General features: G+C 36.8%; 1 protein-coding gene across 1 annotated transcript in view; it reads left to right on the top strand.

The window, feature by feature from the left end:
• Nucleotides 1-18,596, top strand: part of Ptprq (protein tyrosine phosphatase receptor type Q) — a 194,640-nt gene that overhangs the window by 37,079 nt on the left and 138,965 nt on the right. The window contains exons 15-17 of the mRNA XM_028754570.1: nt 7,600-7,782; nt 8,459-8,560; nt 12,242-12,362. Coding sequence (XP_028610403.1) covers nt 7,600-7,782; nt 8,459-8,560; nt 12,242-12,362 — 406 coding nt within the window. The remainder of the gene's footprint in view (nt 1-7,599; nt 7,783-8,458; nt 8,561-12,241; nt 12,363-18,596) is intronic.

The raw sequence follows: 18,596 nt of genomic DNA, 5'->3' as shown, positions 1-18,596 counted from the left end.
GTCTGACTCAACCCATTTTTAATTCAGTAGTTAGTTGTTCAGTTTCTACGAGTTTGTAAGTTTTGTATTGCTTTTGTCATTGATATCCAGTTTTCATTCATGGTGGTCAGATAACATTTAAGTTGTCATTTTAATGTTCTTGTATCTCTTGAAACTTGCTTTGTGTCTGAATATGTGGTCACTTTTTGGAGAAAGTTCATGAGCTGCTGAGAAGGCATGTTGTATCCTGTTTGGGTGAAATGCTATGTAATTATCTGTTAGATCCATTTAGTTTATAACTTGTTAGCTCCAGCATTTGTCTGTTTAGTTTTTGTCTGGATGACCTATATATTGATGGTAGTAGGATATTGAAATCTCCCACTATCAGTGTGTAAGGGTCACTATGTAATTTAAACTATGGTAGTGTTTTGTTTTGTCTTTAAAAAACCACATTTTCCCTTGCGTGGTACATAAGATATTAAAAATTAACAATGGAATCAGGTGTTTCTATGACTGGTTTCCTGCTCTTAAGACTATTTTTCCTGCTATTGAGTTGCCTTTTCCAGTCTTGATAGAAGGGATTCTGCCTTGTCTTATGGCATCTTGTTTTATCTTGTTTGATGTCTTCTCCTGGAAACCTGCTCTTTTATGAAGAGGAAATGGAAAGAGAATGAATCTGAGGGAGAGGGGAAGTGTAGAGGACCTGGGAGGAGTGGAGTGAGTGAAAATTGAAGTTAGGATACAGTGTATGAGAGAAGAGTTTCTTTTCAATTAAAAAGGAAAAAGAATTACAATGTCCTGTTGGTGGATGTTTCCTTTGATGAACATGTATGTCCTTCCCTATATCTTCTAACTAGTCCTGATTTCAATTCTATTTTGTCAGATATTAAAATAATTCCTTCAGCTTGATAGTTATCTGTATTGGTTTGGAATAACTTTTTTTTTATCTTTTTACCCAAAAAGATGTCTATCCTTGATGCTGAAGTTTGTTTCTTGGATACAGCAGAAGTGTGGATCCTGTCCTCACATATATTCTGTTAGTCTGTCTTTTTATTGAGGACTTGAGACAGTTGATGTTCAGAGATATCAATTTGCAATGTTTGTTGATTCTTGTTATTTTCTTGTTTTATGTGTGTATGTGTGTGTGTGTGTGTGTGTGTGTGTGCATGCACACACGTGCTCGTGTTCAGGGTGTTTCTTCTCTTTTGATTTGCTGATCTGGGGTTATTTATTTCTTGTGTTTTTCTGGGTGCAGTTAACCTCTTTAGGTGGGAGTTTTCCTTTTAGCACTTTCTGTAAGGTTGGATTTGTAAATAGATATTGCTTACATTTGGTTTTTATTGTGGATTATCTTATTTTTTCCATTTATTGTGATTTAAAGTTTTGTTGTATATACTAGTCTGTCTTGGGATCTGTGGCTTCTTAGAGTCTTAGAAGTTTTTTTTAAGCCCTTTGGCTTTTAGAGTATCCATTGTGAAGTCGGGTATAATTCTAATTGGTCTACCTTTATATGTTACTTGTTTTTTTCTGTTGCAGCTTTTAATATTCTTGCTTTGTTCTGTATATTTATCATTTTTATTATTACGTGTTAAGTTGAACTTCCTCTTTTAGCCAAGTCTCTTTAGTGTTCTGTATGGTCCTTGTACCTTGACAGACATTTTCTTTTTTAGGTTAAGGAAGTTTTCGTCTATGATTTTGTTAGAGTTTCCTCTCCTTCTTCTATTTTTACTAATCTTAGATTTGGTCTTTTCATAGTGTTACAAATCTTTTTGGTGTTTTAAGGAAGGAATTTTTTAGACTAACATTGTCTTTGATGAGGTATTTATTTTTTCTATTGAATCTTCAATGCCCAAGATTTTCTCTTCCATCTCTTATATTCCTTTGGTGAAGCCTGACTTTATTTTTCCTCAATTTGAGGTTTTTATTGATTGTACCTTTACATTCAGGGCTTGAACTGCTCTATTCATTTACTTCCACTGCTTGTTTGTACTTTCAGGGATTTCTTGAATAGATTTATTTAATTCTTCTTTAAGGACATCTATCACATTTATAACAGGTATTTTAAGGTTTTTGTCTTCTGCTTAAGCTGAATTGCAATACTGAAGGCCTACTATGGTTATGTTGCTGGGCTCTAGTGGAGATATTTTGTCCTTATGTTATCGACTGTTTTTATGCTCACTTCTAGGCATCTGGGTTTGAGAAGATTCTGTTTCTAAGTGCTGACATCTGGTCTTGTTTATGTTAAGTGGATTTTTCTCCCTTGGTTTCCCTTACCTCTCTTTTTCTTAGGAAGACAAGGTGGCTGTATATTGCCTGGTAAGGACTTTGTCTAGGATCCTGCCAGGTGTTGCCAGTGGAGATTTCAGGTACAATGTTTTTCCAGGTTATGAGCATTATAGGCGATGACAATTAGGAATTGGGGTGAGCTAGGAGGGACAAGTGAGAGGATCCAGAGGAGGAAAGAAAGCAGGTTGTTCCAGCAGAATCTGCCTAGTTCCCTGGGAATGGGCGTAGAGTGTGAGAAAAGACCCCAGAAGTTTATCTGCTACAGAGTTCCCAATGAGAGTAGGCGGTTGGAGTGAAGATCTGAAGCTTGCCTACCTGGTTTGCTGCCCTACTTGCTTCTCTGTCAGGCTTGGCTGGAGAGTTCCCAGAGAATGCCTGCTGTTGGGGACTGGGATAACAGACTGAGTACGGATGAAGATTAGAGAAGAAGAGCTGTACGACTCACTGGAGATGGGGCAAAGAAGAGAGTGAGGTCGTAGCTGGAGGTTTGAATTAGGGGTGAGACCAGAAGATTGGATTTAGAGAAGCAGGAAGAGGTTGAGATCTGCTGCTTCTCTGGCTTGAGTAGCCTGTGAGTTCCCAGGGAATGAATGTTAGAATCGGGCCCTGGGATAATGGGATGAAGTTGGGGGATGGGAGTTCCTAGATGAAGGCTCCCTGATCTACTGTGGTTAGGGGAAGAGGAGATGCGGAGGCTACAGCAGGATGTCTGGTACAGAGCTAGACTTGGAAGGGAGGGGAATGGGTCTGGAGGAGAGGAGGGAGAGACAAAAATATGCAGTTACATAGTTACACTGCTCTGCTTTCCTGGTTGGATGCAAATGTGAATTTCCTGTTTTCTAAATTGGGAATGGCACTAAATCACTCATGTAATAGATAGTTATGGATTCTGTATCATATGCTGTTATCCTTGAAGGAATTGTATATATGAGAAATAATTTTTTAAAAATATCTATTCTTTTAAAAATGTTTTCTTACAAATTAATTAATTAGTTAATTACATTCAAATACTACCCCCTACCTGGTACCCCCTAGCAGAGTTCCTGCTAGATCAGAGTTCCTGATCTGTACTCCCCTTGGTCTCTGAGAGGGCAGCTCCTCCCCATCCCAGCTATTTCCCCACCCTGGTGCATCAAGTCTCTGCAGGATTAGGCACATTCTTTCCCACTGAGGCCAGACAAGGCAGCCTTCTGCTACATATGTGTCAGAGGCCTCAGACCAGTCCATGTAGCTCTTTGGTTGGTGGTTCCCTCTCTAGGAGCTCCCAGGGATCTAGGATAGTTGACACTGTTGGTCTTCCTGTAGAGTTGCCATCTCCTTGAGAGTCTTCAATCCTTCCCTTAACTCTTCCATAGGGTTCCATGGCCTCTGTCCAATGTTTGTCTGTGGGTATCTGCATCTGTCTTGGTCAGCTGTTAGGAAAAGCCTCTGAGAAAGCTGCTATGCTAGGTTCCTGTCTACAAGCACAACATAGCATCAGGGATAGCGTGAGGGATTGGTGCTTGCTTATGGGATGGGTCTCAAAATCAGTCTGTCACTAGTCAGCCATTCCTTTACTCTCTACTCTATCTTTGTTCCTCATTTCTTTCAGACAGGTCCAATTTTGTATAAAAAGTTTTGTAGGTGAGTTGATGTTCCCATACCTCCACTGGGGGTTCTGTCTTGCTATATTTATTCTTTCTTAAACTTGACATTATAAAAACATCACAGAAAATCATCCATTAAATCCACTGAAACTTGGAATACTGACACTTTCTATGAAGAAATGAAAACACACACACATATGCACATACACACACACACACACACACATACACACAAGAAAGAAATGTTTTGTGATAATTTAAAAGTGAGGCAGAGAACAATTGTCATGAGGGAGGTTTCATTTACCCAGAGACATTTATAGTTATATAAAGGAAGAAAAATAAAAACAAAACATATCATAAAAGGAGAAATTGCCGAATTTTGAAGTAGGAAGAAATGTTCTGTGTTTAAAGAAGAACAAGACACTTGTCACTTTCTTGATGCTGGTAAGATAGAGATGGGCAGAAATAGGTAGAGCTGACTCCTCAGTGATTGTCACTAAGGTGAAACTATTGGAGAATAGTGGCACATGCACATGACATGATTAAACTTCTGGAAGGGCTCTGCTGAATTCATTATCTATGGGAACAAAGAAAATGAAGTATGATTATGGAGGTTTGTTCATCTGAGTATCTGAAGGAAAGATAATGCCATTTATTGTGATGGAGAAATTCAAGGGAGAGCTCAGTTTAGAGAATGTTCAGTTCTCCATTAGGGAGGTGACTGTAAAGGGCCAGTAAACAAATATGTATAATTTCAAAGAATCCATAAGTTCATGGATATTGTCATATCACTGTTATACAAACCAAAAGAAAGGAAGTCTTATGAGGATGAGGGGAGCAAAATATGGCATGAAGCATAAAATAGTGTGAATAAGAGATATTGGGAGACCAAGGAGGAATCAATGAAGACCCAAGCAGTAGTCACCCATAAGTGGGTGAAAAACTGGGGGGAATCCCTCCTATTTGTACCTAGAAGCCACTTATTGACTAAGTCAAGTGCTTTGGATGAATGAAGAGAGATAACATCATGCATTTGACATTGTGCTAATAAATGATGTTATTAGTGACTGAAATATAGTATAATTTGTGAGGGAAGTACCCAACTGAAGTTGTGATTTAAAGATTATCATATGTAAGAGAGGGTAGAATTTCACGAAATGTAGATATTAAGTAAAGGATAGAATGGAACTATATTTGAGGGGTAAGTATATATGGAGGCTGACTATACTTTTACCATTATTTGTATTACAGTGAATGTGTATTCACATGCATTTCTAGGTCATTTTAAGTGTAAAATCTGAATTGACAGGGGAATGTAATCTAGAAGAACAAACGAAGGCTTTGGAGAGTAGTAAGGAGGGTAGGCAGTTAATACAGATTTATGATAGAAACTTCCTCCTCCCCTCCTCCTCCTCATCCTTCTTCTCTCATCTTCTCTCTTCTTCTTTTCTTCTCTATCAGTGAAATGGTATGCAAACTTATCAGGCTAGAATAAGGAAGGGAGAGTTTGTTGGCTTTTGGGGAGAGATAAGGGAGGGTGAAATGCATGTAAATGAGTAGAAGATTGAAGTAACTAAAAGAAATATAGGCAACCAGCAATAAAAAAAATGTACTCATGATTTCAGGCTTAACAATTCAAAAGTGGCTGTTCCAAGGAGAGAGATATTTCATGTAGCCATTTTCAGCTGTTCCACTTGGAATGTGCATGCATGATTGAGCTGGGTCACACATAGGTTGAGACTTAGCCAGAAAAGTAAGGCAGAAGCTGGTGTTGTAGAAGATGTCTGTGGACTAATTAAAGTAGATGCTGGGAACTAACCTGAGTGTAGGCAAATAAGAACACCTCAAAGACAATGGGCAATGAAAACTGGGTGAAAGGCAGAGTTTTTGGAGCAGGAGTGCAAAAGTCAGTAGATGTTAAAGTAGGAGGTAGCAGACAAATCGAGGAAGATTGATAAGCACTGAGTCACAAAGTCTTAGATGTTGCCATAAAAGCTGAGTTGAAAGTGAAGTTAACAGAAAATATTATTAGAGTTAAAGAGATCAAAGGATATAGAGTTCAAGACATTGAACATACTATTTGTACAAATGTTAACACTTCTAAAGATGGTAGAGAAAAAGCTAGTTTCCTTGGGTGATAAAACTCTAAGATTTCTGAAGGGATGGTATCAAGAGCTGTCTTAGATATGGTATCATATTATTAGATATTGGTATCAAACAACCTGTTTAAGTAGTGTGACTTAGAATTGTAAAGGGTCTGTGGTTCTTTCGGAATAAGGAAGTAGAAAATGGCTGTATTCAGAAAGAGGAGTCATAAATACAGCTTCTTGAGTCCTAGACACTAGTGCTATTGGGGTTATGAAAAAAAGCAAATCCAGTAGAGAATCCTTGGTGCCTATGTTCTCAGTAGATTCAAACTTTTACTTATCTACAGAAGATGCTGGAAGGAATTACGGTGCTTGCTGAAGACTTTTTGTCACTATAGCAGATTGATTTCAGGTAGAACTAAAGATTTAGAATTCTTAGGCAGAGGCAATAGGATTATATTGCCAGTCATTGTTACTGGTAATTACCTATTAAATTTTAATTTTTTATCAAAGTTCTAGAAGCTTTTACACTCATGGGTCAGCTTTTTCTCTAAATGCCTTAACTCTAATAATCCCCATAACTGGCACACACTGAGAAGAGGACACTGTATCTATGCTTTCAGGGATGTCCGAATTTCATTACTCTATGTTTGTAAGTAATATCTTTATGTCTTTATGTATAACTTTATGTTATATTTACAATACCGATAACAAAAGGTTAAATTCCTTTCTTCAGAGAGAAGTCTTATAATAGAACCATAAAATGCAATGTTCAGATACTTAGTTTACATTGTTTAATTGCTCTCTTGTTACTGTTATTATTGTTACTGCTGCCTAAAGAACTTTTAAACTACTTTTATTTCAACCATGAGCATTCCTCTCTGATACATACTCTCTTTTAACATGTACCCATCTATTGCAAAGAAATATTTCTTTTATGAAAAATAAGAAAAACAGTTATCTATGAATATAAAGATAAATATTAGAATATAGTTACGGCTGCCTGACATCATACACATACACATAACAGTCTTAAGACTGAGTAGTTTGTAATTATACATATTTAGGGACACATATAGGCATATGATATGCATAACTGTGGATATAAATATTTTTTGAAATTAGAATAAACATCATTCCCCCTTGTCTATCATCTCAAAAATATTTAAACACACACAAAATGCACCCACACTCTCTTTGTTTATAATTTAGCAAATTTAAGATATATTTATTGCATTTTCTGTTGGGTTTTGAGTGTCAGAAATATGCTTTTGTTTTGCTTTTGTCTATTTTTTGATGGGACTCTGCTGCCAATCCAATCTCTTATGTTAAAATGGCTCAAGTTATTTTCATACATTGCTTAGAATTCAATAGTATGTTCATTGTATGAAAATAAAAATATTAATTTGAAACTCCTCCAAAATGATACAAAGTTCCTCTGCAGAATCATAATTTGTATTTTCCTTTGAGGTGACCTTTCACCTTCTACAGTTGGTGGTTGCTATGGTTACACTGCACTGTGTTTATAATGCATCATACACTGCCATTCTGTGCTTAATGTTTGCATCTACATCTCTTCTTGCAATTGCGGGAAACTTTTATCCAGGCAGTTTTAGGGTTCAAGTGTTTTATGGAATTACATCTTCAATTTTTTTCTCTAGTGCCTGATAGTGCACCAGAAAATATTACGTACAAGAACATTTCCTCGGAAGAGATTGAGATAGCCTTCCTCCCTCCAAGGAGTCCCAATGGCATCATACAAAAATACACAATTTACCTCAAGAGAAATAATAGCCATGAGACAAGAACTATAAATACAACTTCTCTGACTCAAACCATTGGAGGTAATATACAATTTTACTGTTTGATATTTACCTTTTTAGTGACAGGATGACGACAAATATTAACCCAATATGTTATAATAACTTAATCATGATTATTTATATTACTGGGAATAAGAACTTTTTAACAAAATAATGTGGGAATTTATGATAGAAATATGTGAAAATATTCTAGATGTGGAATTTTGTACAATGTCTTGTATCTTGTATTTATAACAGAAGGGATGGTGTGTGTATGTGTGTGTGTGTGTGTGTGTGTGATTGCATTCTTAGGGAGGTTAGAAGACTATGTCAAGTGTTTGTCTTTATTTTTCTCCTCATTTGAGGTAGGATCACTTTGTTGTTTGCCTCTGGACTGCATGTGCCAGGTTAGATGGCCTGTGGGCTCCTGGGGATGGTCCTGTCTGTATCTCCCATTTCACTATGGTGACACTATGACTACAGTTACACAGTACTGTTCTTGGCTTTACATATCATCTAAGGTCTCCAATATTGCACAGCTACCCACTGAGCCATCTCCACAAGACCCCTCTATAGAATTTTCAGTCTGGTAATCCTAATTGATTCAGCTTTTACTTTTGGAAGAGTGTTGAATTGACAGTCATTTCATTGTTCACCTCTTGCATATTATTAACGGATCTATTCTCTGTGTTAATTTATCTATTTTACTTTTGTTTAGGACTGAAAAAGTATACCCATTATGTGATTGAGGTGTCTGCTAGTACACTCAAAGGTGAAGGAGTTCGGAGTATGCCGATAAGCATACTGACTGAGGAAGACGGTAAGACTATATAGTGCATCCTGAAATACTTTACTTTTTAACATTTCAAAGGAACCTGTAGAGACAATATTGGGATGTTTGTGGTAACTTGTCCATAGATTTGAGATATATGCAGAATGAAACTTAGTAATAATTTTTTTTCACCTAAACTGTAAGCTATATATAACACCAATACTATATAGAGATTTCATGGTTATAGAATAAGAGCAGATATGAACGATAGATTTACATTGAGTAAAATCAAATACAAACACTATTTTTTTTGCCTTTGAAGTCAACTTTACTATGCAAATATAAGTGCAATTTTTGGGAGACTTTCAAGGATCAAGTTTGAATAGTGTGAATATCATGTGTCCCAACAGTGTTCAGCATTTTTATGGCATTTGCAGAAGTTTTGGAGTAGAATCTATAAACTTTCAACAGGTCTTATGTTATTAGGATTAGCTAATTAATAAATTCAGTCTGTATTTTCAGTTTTATCTAATTATTAACTACAGCACTACCCTTGAATGTTAATTTTCTGTTTTAAAAATTGAAAATAAGTTTTTCTCTTATACAATAAGTCCCTCCACTCCTGCCAGCTTGCCCTACCCTCCCTCAAATCTACTCCCTCTCTGTTTCCCATCAGAAAAGAGCAAACCTCCAAGAAACGACAACAAAACAAAACAAGATAAAATAAGACAAGGCAAAAGCTCTCTTATCAAGGCTGGACAAGGCAACCAAATCGGGGGAGGGGGGTGGAGAAGAGTCCTAAAAGCAGGCAAAAGAGTCCGCCCACACACTCCCACTGTAATAAGTCCCACATAAACAAAAACACCAAGCCAGCAACCGTACTAAATACACATAAACTTCGTGCAGACTCATGCAGGCCCTGTGCTTGCTGATTCAGTCTCTGTGCCCTGCTTAGTTGATTAGTGAACCATGTTCTCCTTGGGTCCTCCAACCCCTTTGAGTCCATTTTCTCATACATTTTTCAGAAGTAAGATCAACTGTTCTGCTGGGCCCATTCTGTACTGACACCTCAGCAAGCCGCAGGTGCATATTGCACTAGAAAGTGACCTTAAGAGATATACTTTGGAAGAGTAGTTGGACTTTATGTTTTATGTGCTATATATTTTGAAACAATTGGCTTTTTATGTAGAAGAAATCCTTGCTATCATGTTATAGCAGCAAGGGGTAGCATACATGCTTATGATAAATTTTTTCCATTTCTTCTTTCAAGATGCCTGTCATGCCAGGATATTTATCCTGTGGGTATTCAGGATTTAGAATCACTCATTAGGATGAATGTTGGGTGGATACTATTAGAGAGACAGTGTGTTTTCTCTGCACCACTCCCATTTTGCTTACAATAATAACACAATTTTACAACTGCTCTCCTACACAATTATCTTGTTGTGTTTTCTGCACTAAAGCCTCCTGGCCATGCACTGACTCGTCAAAGTCTCTGAAGGCTTTGGGTCATGAATCAAGATTATACCATCATTGTTGTTACTCATGATAATTGCTGCATATTCAACTTTTTCTGTATTTTCTTCTCTTTCTCTCTCTCTTTCTCTCTCTCTCTCTCTCTCTCTCTCTCTTTCTCTCTCTCTCTCTCTTTATAGACTAATCTTGCTCATTTAGTAATAATTTTAGCAGTTCCTTTGTGGGTTATAGTGTCCACATCTAAAGTTCTGACCTTATCAAAAAATCCCAATCATGAATATTCAAAATCTATTATGACTTAATCAAGGCCAGTGGATATTTATGCTGAGTAGGATGTCTTTACTGCATGAATCCAGACTGTCTATTTGAGTTCTGCAGTTGAATCATACAAGTCATTAAAACTAGGCTGACAAGGCAAATGTTCACCTGAATTCATGGCCACATTGTATATACCAAAGAACAAACATCCCTTCTGTCCCTTCGTGAACAACTTCACCAAATGGAGACTAGCCTGAGGAAGCTGGCTCTTCTGAGTTATATGTCTTGACTCAGGAAGCTTTCAGTGTAGATGTGACCTATGTTTGACAAATGTGTAAACAAGTAATTTGTATAATTGTAATCATTGGTAGAAAGTGTTTCCAAAAATTATTCACTAGGCATCAAGAGGAAGTTAAGTTTCTCTAGGGCGTCAGGGAAAGTAGAGCTGAGCATTGTGTCCATGCTGGGACCTGAAGGAAGGCAGATGAAGAGGAAGTGAATGAGGAGAGAGCATGCCAACAGAAGACCTCTCATGTGTCCTGATGCTCTGACACACTGAAGTGATTATGTTGTAAATGATTTTAAGTTTTAAACCTCCATCTATTTTTAGCTCGTATTATGTTGTGGTATGTATGTGTGTATGTTTGTGTGCCTGTCTGTGTGTTTGTGTGCATGCATATATGTATGTATTGCACTCATATGGAAGTCAGAGGACAACTCTTTGGTGTGAGTTCTTTTCTACTACCATGGAGATTGAACTCAGGTCCTTATGTTGGGAAGCTAGGAACTTAACCTGCTCACCACTCTTGCTGGCCTAAATTTCAGTGTTACTGGATTGTAGTTGATAATAAAAAATGACCAAAGTGTGTGTGTGTGTGTGTGTGTATATAATAATTTTCATTCATATATATTATTCACATATATGTATATGTATGTGTATATATATATGTATATATATATACACAAACACACACACACACATTCACACACACACATTCATGTGTTCTTCTCAAGATTTTCAATGCTTATTATAGAATAAAAATGTAGAGTCACTGGATGTTCAAATCCAAATTACTTCCAGTTTCTGACTGACCTTTTTTTTTCTAAATGTCAACACAAATTATACTTTATAAGTATGTTAAGAGAGTATTTATAGGGTTTGCCTTGATAAGTGAATTGGAAGTGATTCATAGCACAGCAAACACACGTCTATAAACAATATGCAGACTCACGTGATGTCAGTCCTCAACAGCATTTTCCAGTGTGGCACCATTAGGGGAAAAACAAAGCCAAACAAAACAGAAATGACAACTATACTTGTCACCACTTCAGTGACCTCATTTTATGAAACAAGCCATTCTCTTCTATAAAAAAAATTAAGAAAACAGCGATTCTAGCCATTTTTCTGTTTGTGTACTATTCTGCTATAATAAAGCTTCCTGTGAAACTCATTTGATTATAAATGCTCCTTGACTAGATTTTGATCTTACTCTAGTGCTTTCTGACACATCCGGGGTTGAGGAATGCCATTTGTCTGGCTGAGGTCAGTCATTCTAAGTTCCTTCAAAATTTATGCTTATTATTCTTCGAATGTATAGCATCTTTTCTCCTAACCCTTCATTATCTGGGGAGATGTATTACTTTGTGATACATTTATTAACCCCAATAAAACATTTTCTTTTATTAGAGAATGATAATTCACCAAAATGTTCTTTAACAGTCAATGAGTCACTGTGACAGACCCGTGTTGTATTTTCTCATGAAATACTTTTTTCCATTGACTCACAGGAGCAGATGTTCTAACACCACCATGAAAAATCTTCTTTCATCATTTTATCTGAACATAAACAATCAGGTTCTTATGTCTATGGAGAGAAGTGTTGCACATGATTCACTTACCATAGAGTTTATCATAAAAAAAATCTGTGCACTTTTATTTTTACATTTTCTGTATTTATTTAATGAAATGTGTCATTCTTTGTTAAAAATTTCTAGTTCCTGATTCTCCTCCTCAGAACTTCTCTGTGAGACAGTTGTCTGGTGTCACCGTGATGTTGTCATGGCAACCACCCTTGGAGCCAAATGGAATTATCCTCTATTACACAGTTTATGTCTGGTAAGGATTTTTTGGAAGTAGTTCTGAGAACAATTATTAATTTGTAATATAATAGGAATGTTGTGTTTATCTCAGAATGTGATGCTGCATTAGGGCCCTGATTATTAATAGATGGGTTAAAATGCTTTTTACTAAGAAATAAATTTGCATCATGTTATGCAGTTGGTCAGCAAATAAAAATCTTTGCAACTTAAATAAAAAAGTATTTTTTTTAAAGCTATACTAAGTGTATACTCTTGAAGTTCTGAATGATAAACTTACATGATTACAAATATATCATTTAAAATATTTGAAAGTCGTTGACCTGCTCCATTTCTGATCTGGGCTGATTCACCCCTCTTAGGCAACCTGGTAGTCCCCCCGCTTCTGGGAGGTCATGGTATTGATGCAAACTTCATGCAAACACCAAACGGCATAGCTCACTGCAGGCTAGAATTCCTGGACTCAAGAGAGCCTTCTGTCTCATCTTCCTGAGTAGCTGAGACTACAGGCATGAATCACCACACCTGTCTACTTGAAAGTTTTAAAACAAATACTTTGCACATCTATTTTAAAGAATACTTCTACAAAATAATTTCAATTAAAATTTAAATCAAAGAAACACTTTTAGATCTACTAAGGTCAACTTTCCATTGATGATAAGTAGTTATTTACTGGTTATTTTAACCTTAAGCACTTACTTATCCTTCAATTTTGAAACCGATGAAATCTTAAAATGTGTCTCCTATGAGTTAACAACCAGCTATATTCCTTTATGGCAATCCAGGAGAATAAAATTCTCATTTTGATCTAACGTATATCATTAAACATCCACTACCCATGTAACTCACATCAAAGACCTCTTAAATTATTTCAACTCAGAAGATAAAATTTATAAAATATTTTGTTAAAAATAGAGATTTGCTACACTTATACTTCTAGCTTGAGAATCAACATGGGAGATATTGCCCTATTTCAAACACTTTTGCTTTAGATTTTTTTTCCCTAAATTATGATTTTTACTCCCTAATTCCTCAGTAGATCTTGTGCATTCTGTTCTTTAAAGTTTACATTTCTCTCAAAAATACCTGATTTCTGGTTGGTTGGCTTAGTTTGGGTGACATTAGGAATATCCTGAGAGATGCTAGTGAGAAGGAAGTAATGGAAAGGAGGAAGTAATTCTATTACATCCATCTTCATCATTCATTCATTCATGCAGAAATATTGGTAAAATTCTTCTCTAAAGCCCCTGACTACTGAGTCTCCTGAAGAGACAGCTGGATTGTATAACCCATTAACAAACCAACCAGAAAACACCAGGAGAAAGAAGAGAACTTCTTCATAAAACTGTCTTCTTTTGTGATCAGAGTAACCAGAAGATGCCTTTTGTCTTGTATTGATTTGTAGGGAACTTTCAAACAGGAGCTGATATTGGTTCTACTTCTCCCTGTGGGGAAACATGACTTGTCATTTTGGAGAAGACAGAGTGTCAGGTTGATAAGGATTATTGACTCCTTTTGGAGAGTAAAATTGTGACCAGGCATGGTGGAGTGCAAGTGTCAATCATAAAGACAATTTGGTTTTTCTTTTAACAGAGTTGCCAGAACATTTCCAGCAATCTGAGCCCTTTACAGGGAATGGATTCTAGAAGATGAAATTATTAGCAGGATAGTAAGAAGTAGGTTGTTCAATAGCAAGAGATCATATTGACAGTAGATTGAAGTGGTGGGTAGAACTGTGTTAAATTTAGGAGTCATAGCCCAGTGGACCTGGTGACATGGTGATTGGTTATGGGGATAAAATCAAAATAATGAAACAGATGAATCAATAATGAATCCTGGATATTTTAACCATGCAAGTTGCATCCTTGAAGTCTGCATCCTCTTAAGCCTGGATAAAATGTAAGCAAAACATATTCTTTTGTACTGTGACCACATCTCTTCACAAAACATCTCAGTATAATATACAGCACACAGGAGACAGGACAGTGCACAAAACTGTATGACTGTACTACCAGGTTTATCTTTCTGGGCTTGGACTATGATGATCTATAGTAACCACCTATTTTAAGATCCATTTTATAATTCTAGTTGTTTGTTTTTAATACTGAAGTGCATAAATGTAGGAGGACTTTGTGAAAACAAACAGCAGTTATTTTATACTTAACCTTATAGGAAGGCCAGAGTCACGTGTATAAAACAAAATATTTATTCTCAATAACTTGCTCTTTATGCTTTTTGTAATGATGTTGAAGACTGTGAAGACATTTCATGTGACTCATACTTTCATATTCTGTAGACATAGTTTAATTTGTATTGGATAAACAATAAATTCAAAGTTCAATTCCCCCCAGTGGATACTTTTTCACTCTTTTTTTTTTCTTCCGGCTTTCTTTTTTTTTTTTTATTGGATGTTTTATTTACATTTCCTATGTTGTCCCCTTACCCCATCCCCCACCCACCCCGGAACCCCCAATCCCCTCACCCCTCCTCCTTCTTTGTGGATGTAACCTCTATCTACTCCCCCCCACTCCCACCTCCCCACCCTCAAAATTCCCACCCCCTGGGGCATCCAGCCTTCATGAGGTCAAGGTTCTCTTCTTCCACCTATGCCCAGCAGGGCCCTCCACTCTTACATATTCAGTTGAAGCCCTGGATCCCCCCCCCCCAAGTGCTCGCAGGCTGGTGGTTTAGACCCTGGGAGCTGTGGTTGGTTGGTATTATTGTTCTCCTCATGGTGCCGCAAATCCTTTCAGCTCCTTCAGTCTTCACTCTAACTCCTCTTTTTCACTCTTTGAAGAGGTGTTTCTTCAGTGATTCTTGTCAAGATAGACTTGAATACAAGAGAAGGTTGGTGAAAAAGCCAGGCGCCAATGTCTCCAGTGTGTGCTACAACAGCTCACCGACATTGGCCCCTTTTGAGGATTTATCTGACACTGACTTACACTCATAGTTCCTGGCTTGAAAGTTCTTATTTTCTCATTTATTCTTGAGTTTCTCAAGACTTACCCAAGTCCTTGGATTCTCTTGGCTCATCTATGTTGATCCTCAGATATTAGACTTTTTCAGGTTTTTTTCCCCAACCCCAGGCTGTAATGGCGTAGTGCCTGCAGGGTTCCTCCACTCCAAGTCTTCCTGTCATTCTGGATAGTTGTGTCAAGATGTCTTAGACCTGGCTACAAAGGGTGATACACCAAGTTGAGATTTTCAACAGGCTTTCCACTTTTCTCTTTTCCTCAAGAAGAAGTCTGTCCTCTTCCACGCTCTTTCCCTCCCTAATCTACTTGGGCTCTTTCATCACTCCACTGAGAGACTTCCTTAGACCAGAGCCCTCTCTCAGAATTATTTTTTATCATGATGAAAGTAAATTTCCATTTTCTTGACACATGGCAAGGGATCCTTCATAAAAAAAATAAGTGTGTGTGTTATTCACGTACATGTAGTGTGTAATATATACATATTTTGTTTCTGTGTGATATGCATATGCAGACCACAGAAGATGAAGGGTTGTCTTCCTCAATCTTTCTATATGTTATTTCCTTGAGATAGGGTCTCTCACAGAACCTGATCTCAGTACTATAACCTGACTGGTTGGCCAGAAATTCCTCAGTAGGTGCCCAACTCCATGTACATATTTACAAATTCTCATAATGCTGTCTGTTTGGATAGTTGTTTCTTTTAGTATGTTTTTGAGATGAAGGATTCTATGTTAACAGTCTGGGTGACTATTTCCTTGTCATGAAAATTTTTCTACAAAATTCTTCATAAGAATTGATGTGTATTCATTTTGTTCCCACTGTAATGCTATTCGCAGTTTGTAGATGAATTATTCAGAAAACTATATTAATCTTTTACAACTTAAAATAATTTGTTTCTCTAAAATTTTCATCATGAAACAATGCTCATTATATCAGTATGATAAGGTAGTATTTTCCTTTATTTGGGTCAACAAATAATGTGGTTTCAATGATACACAGCCCTTGCTATAGGCAAATATATTAATGAAACAGTTTTATTAGAACAACACTATTCATATATTCTTTCAATGTACTTGTAATTGATACACAATGTTCTTGTAAAGCCATACAAATCTAATTTACTTGATATATTCTTGAGTTCAGCTTGGATTTGCTTAGCAATTTTGCCTTTGTATGTGTCAGTAAAATTGAGAGATCATTTTCTACAAAATTACCAAGGCAATACCCTACAAGCTATGAGTAAAAGACCATGGAGTAAAAATAATGCTATTATTCTAGTTTATATATAAATCTTATCTTGAACATATCTTGTTTCCTAAACACTATGAGGAACAATACTAAATCACTGTTTGACAGATATTTATTAACACATATAGAGAAATAAAAAAATGTGTAGAAACTTAAAGTGATTGTAGACTTATTTAATAATAGTAATATACCAACATAAAATAACTTAAAAAGATTTGCTGAATTGTTTAAAAACAATTCTAGTACAGTTCTTTATTAAATGCATGAGTCTATGTAGTAGGTAATAATAAAAGCTTTATACATGAATTTTTGTATGATATAAACAATGCATGGTCCCATTTTTGTTGTTATTACAAGATGTTAATCCTATTGAAAATGAATTAATAGAATAATAAAAGTAACAACAGTATTTGAGAGATTGAGGATGGAGAACCATGAACTCAAGATCAGCCTAGGATGCATAGTTATGCTATATTTAAAAAAAAAAAACCTACCCAAAGTTTAAAGTATTCCATCTAAACCAGCACAGAGAATGGGATATTTCATGACCAGAGTTGCCATTTTGGAATGTAGGTAGTAAAGATAACTTAATAAGTAGGAGAGAATCATAGTGGAGGCATCTTATGAAGAATGAAGTCACCATGACTCTAAGGGGTTGGAAGGTAGCATTATGGAGTGTACTACTGTGGTTTGTTGAGTGAGTTAAAGAAACAAACTTAAGCAGATTCAGTAGTTAAATGCAAGATCTAACAAGAGCTCTAGTAAGATTCCAACAAGTGAAAAATTAATTAGCAAATGCTAGTTTATATTAGGAAGTGATTTCATAATTAATAAAATGAATGAATATTCACACTATTTGGGTTATCAGTACTTAGTGAGAAAAGAAATGAGTCTATGTAAAAGTATCTTTTATTCACCTGATGTAATTGTCATCTCAGAGGCTTACTACTGAATAAGCTCATCCTTCTGAACTCTGGCTGGCTGATTCAAATCAGATGTTCTGGCTCAGACTCCTCTCCAAGCTGACTAATCCAATCTGGCTCAATTTCTTTTTTTTTTTTTTTTTTTAATTTTTTTATTGGATGTTTTATTTACATTTCATATGTTGTCCCCTTACCCCATCCCCCACCCACCCAGGAACCCCCAATCCCCTCACCCCTCCTCCTTCTTCTTTGTGGATGTAACCTCTAACTACCCCCCACTCCCACCTCCCCACCCTCAAAACTCCCACCCCCTGGGGCGTCCAGCCTTCATGAGGTCAAGGATCTCATCTTCCACCTGTGCCCAGCAGGGCCCTCCACTCTTATATATTCAGCTAAAGCCCTGGATCCCTCCATAAGTGCTCCCAGGCTGGTGGTTTAGACCCTGGGAGCTGTGGTTGGTTGGTATTGTTGCTCTCCTCATGGGGCCACAAATCCTTTCAGCTCCTTCAGTCTTCACTCTAACTCCTCCATTGAGAACCCCATGATCACTTCAATGGCTAGTTGTGAGCATCTGCCTCTGAATATGTCAGACTCTTGAAGACCTTTGAGGAGACATCCATATCAGGCTCTTATCAGCATGCACTTCCTGACTTCCACATCAGCATCTACCTTTGGTGACTGCACATGGGATGGATACTCAGGTGGAAAGGTCTTCAGACGGCCCCTCCTTCAGTTTTTGTCCCTCGCTTTGTCTCCATATTTGCTCCCTTGAGTATTTTGTTGCTCCTTCTAAGAAGGACTGAATCACCCCCACTTGGTCTTCATTCTTTATGGACTTCATGTGGCCTGTGAGTTGCATCTTGGGCATTTCAAGGTTCTGGGCTAATATCCAATAATCAGTGAGTGAATACCATGTGTGTTCTTTTGTGATTGGCTTACCTCACTCAGGATGATAATTTCTAGTTCCATCCATTTACCTAGGAACCTCTCAAATTCATTGTTTTTAATAGCTGAGTAATACTCCATTGTGTAAATATACCACATTTTTTTAATCCATTCCTCAGTTGAAGGACATCTGGGTTCTTTCCAGCTCCTGGCTATTATAAA

The sequence above is a fragment of the Grammomys surdaster genome, unplaced genomic scaffold (genome assembly GCF_004785775.1).
Source record: "Grammomys surdaster isolate TR1022 unplaced genomic scaffold, NIH_TR_1.0 126028, whole genome shotgun sequence".
Classification (NCBI taxonomy): Eukaryota; Metazoa; Chordata; class Mammalia; order Rodentia; family Muridae; genus Grammomys; species Grammomys surdaster.
Note: the sequence above shows the minus strand (reverse complement) of the source record. Positions and strands in the feature narration are given on the sequence as shown.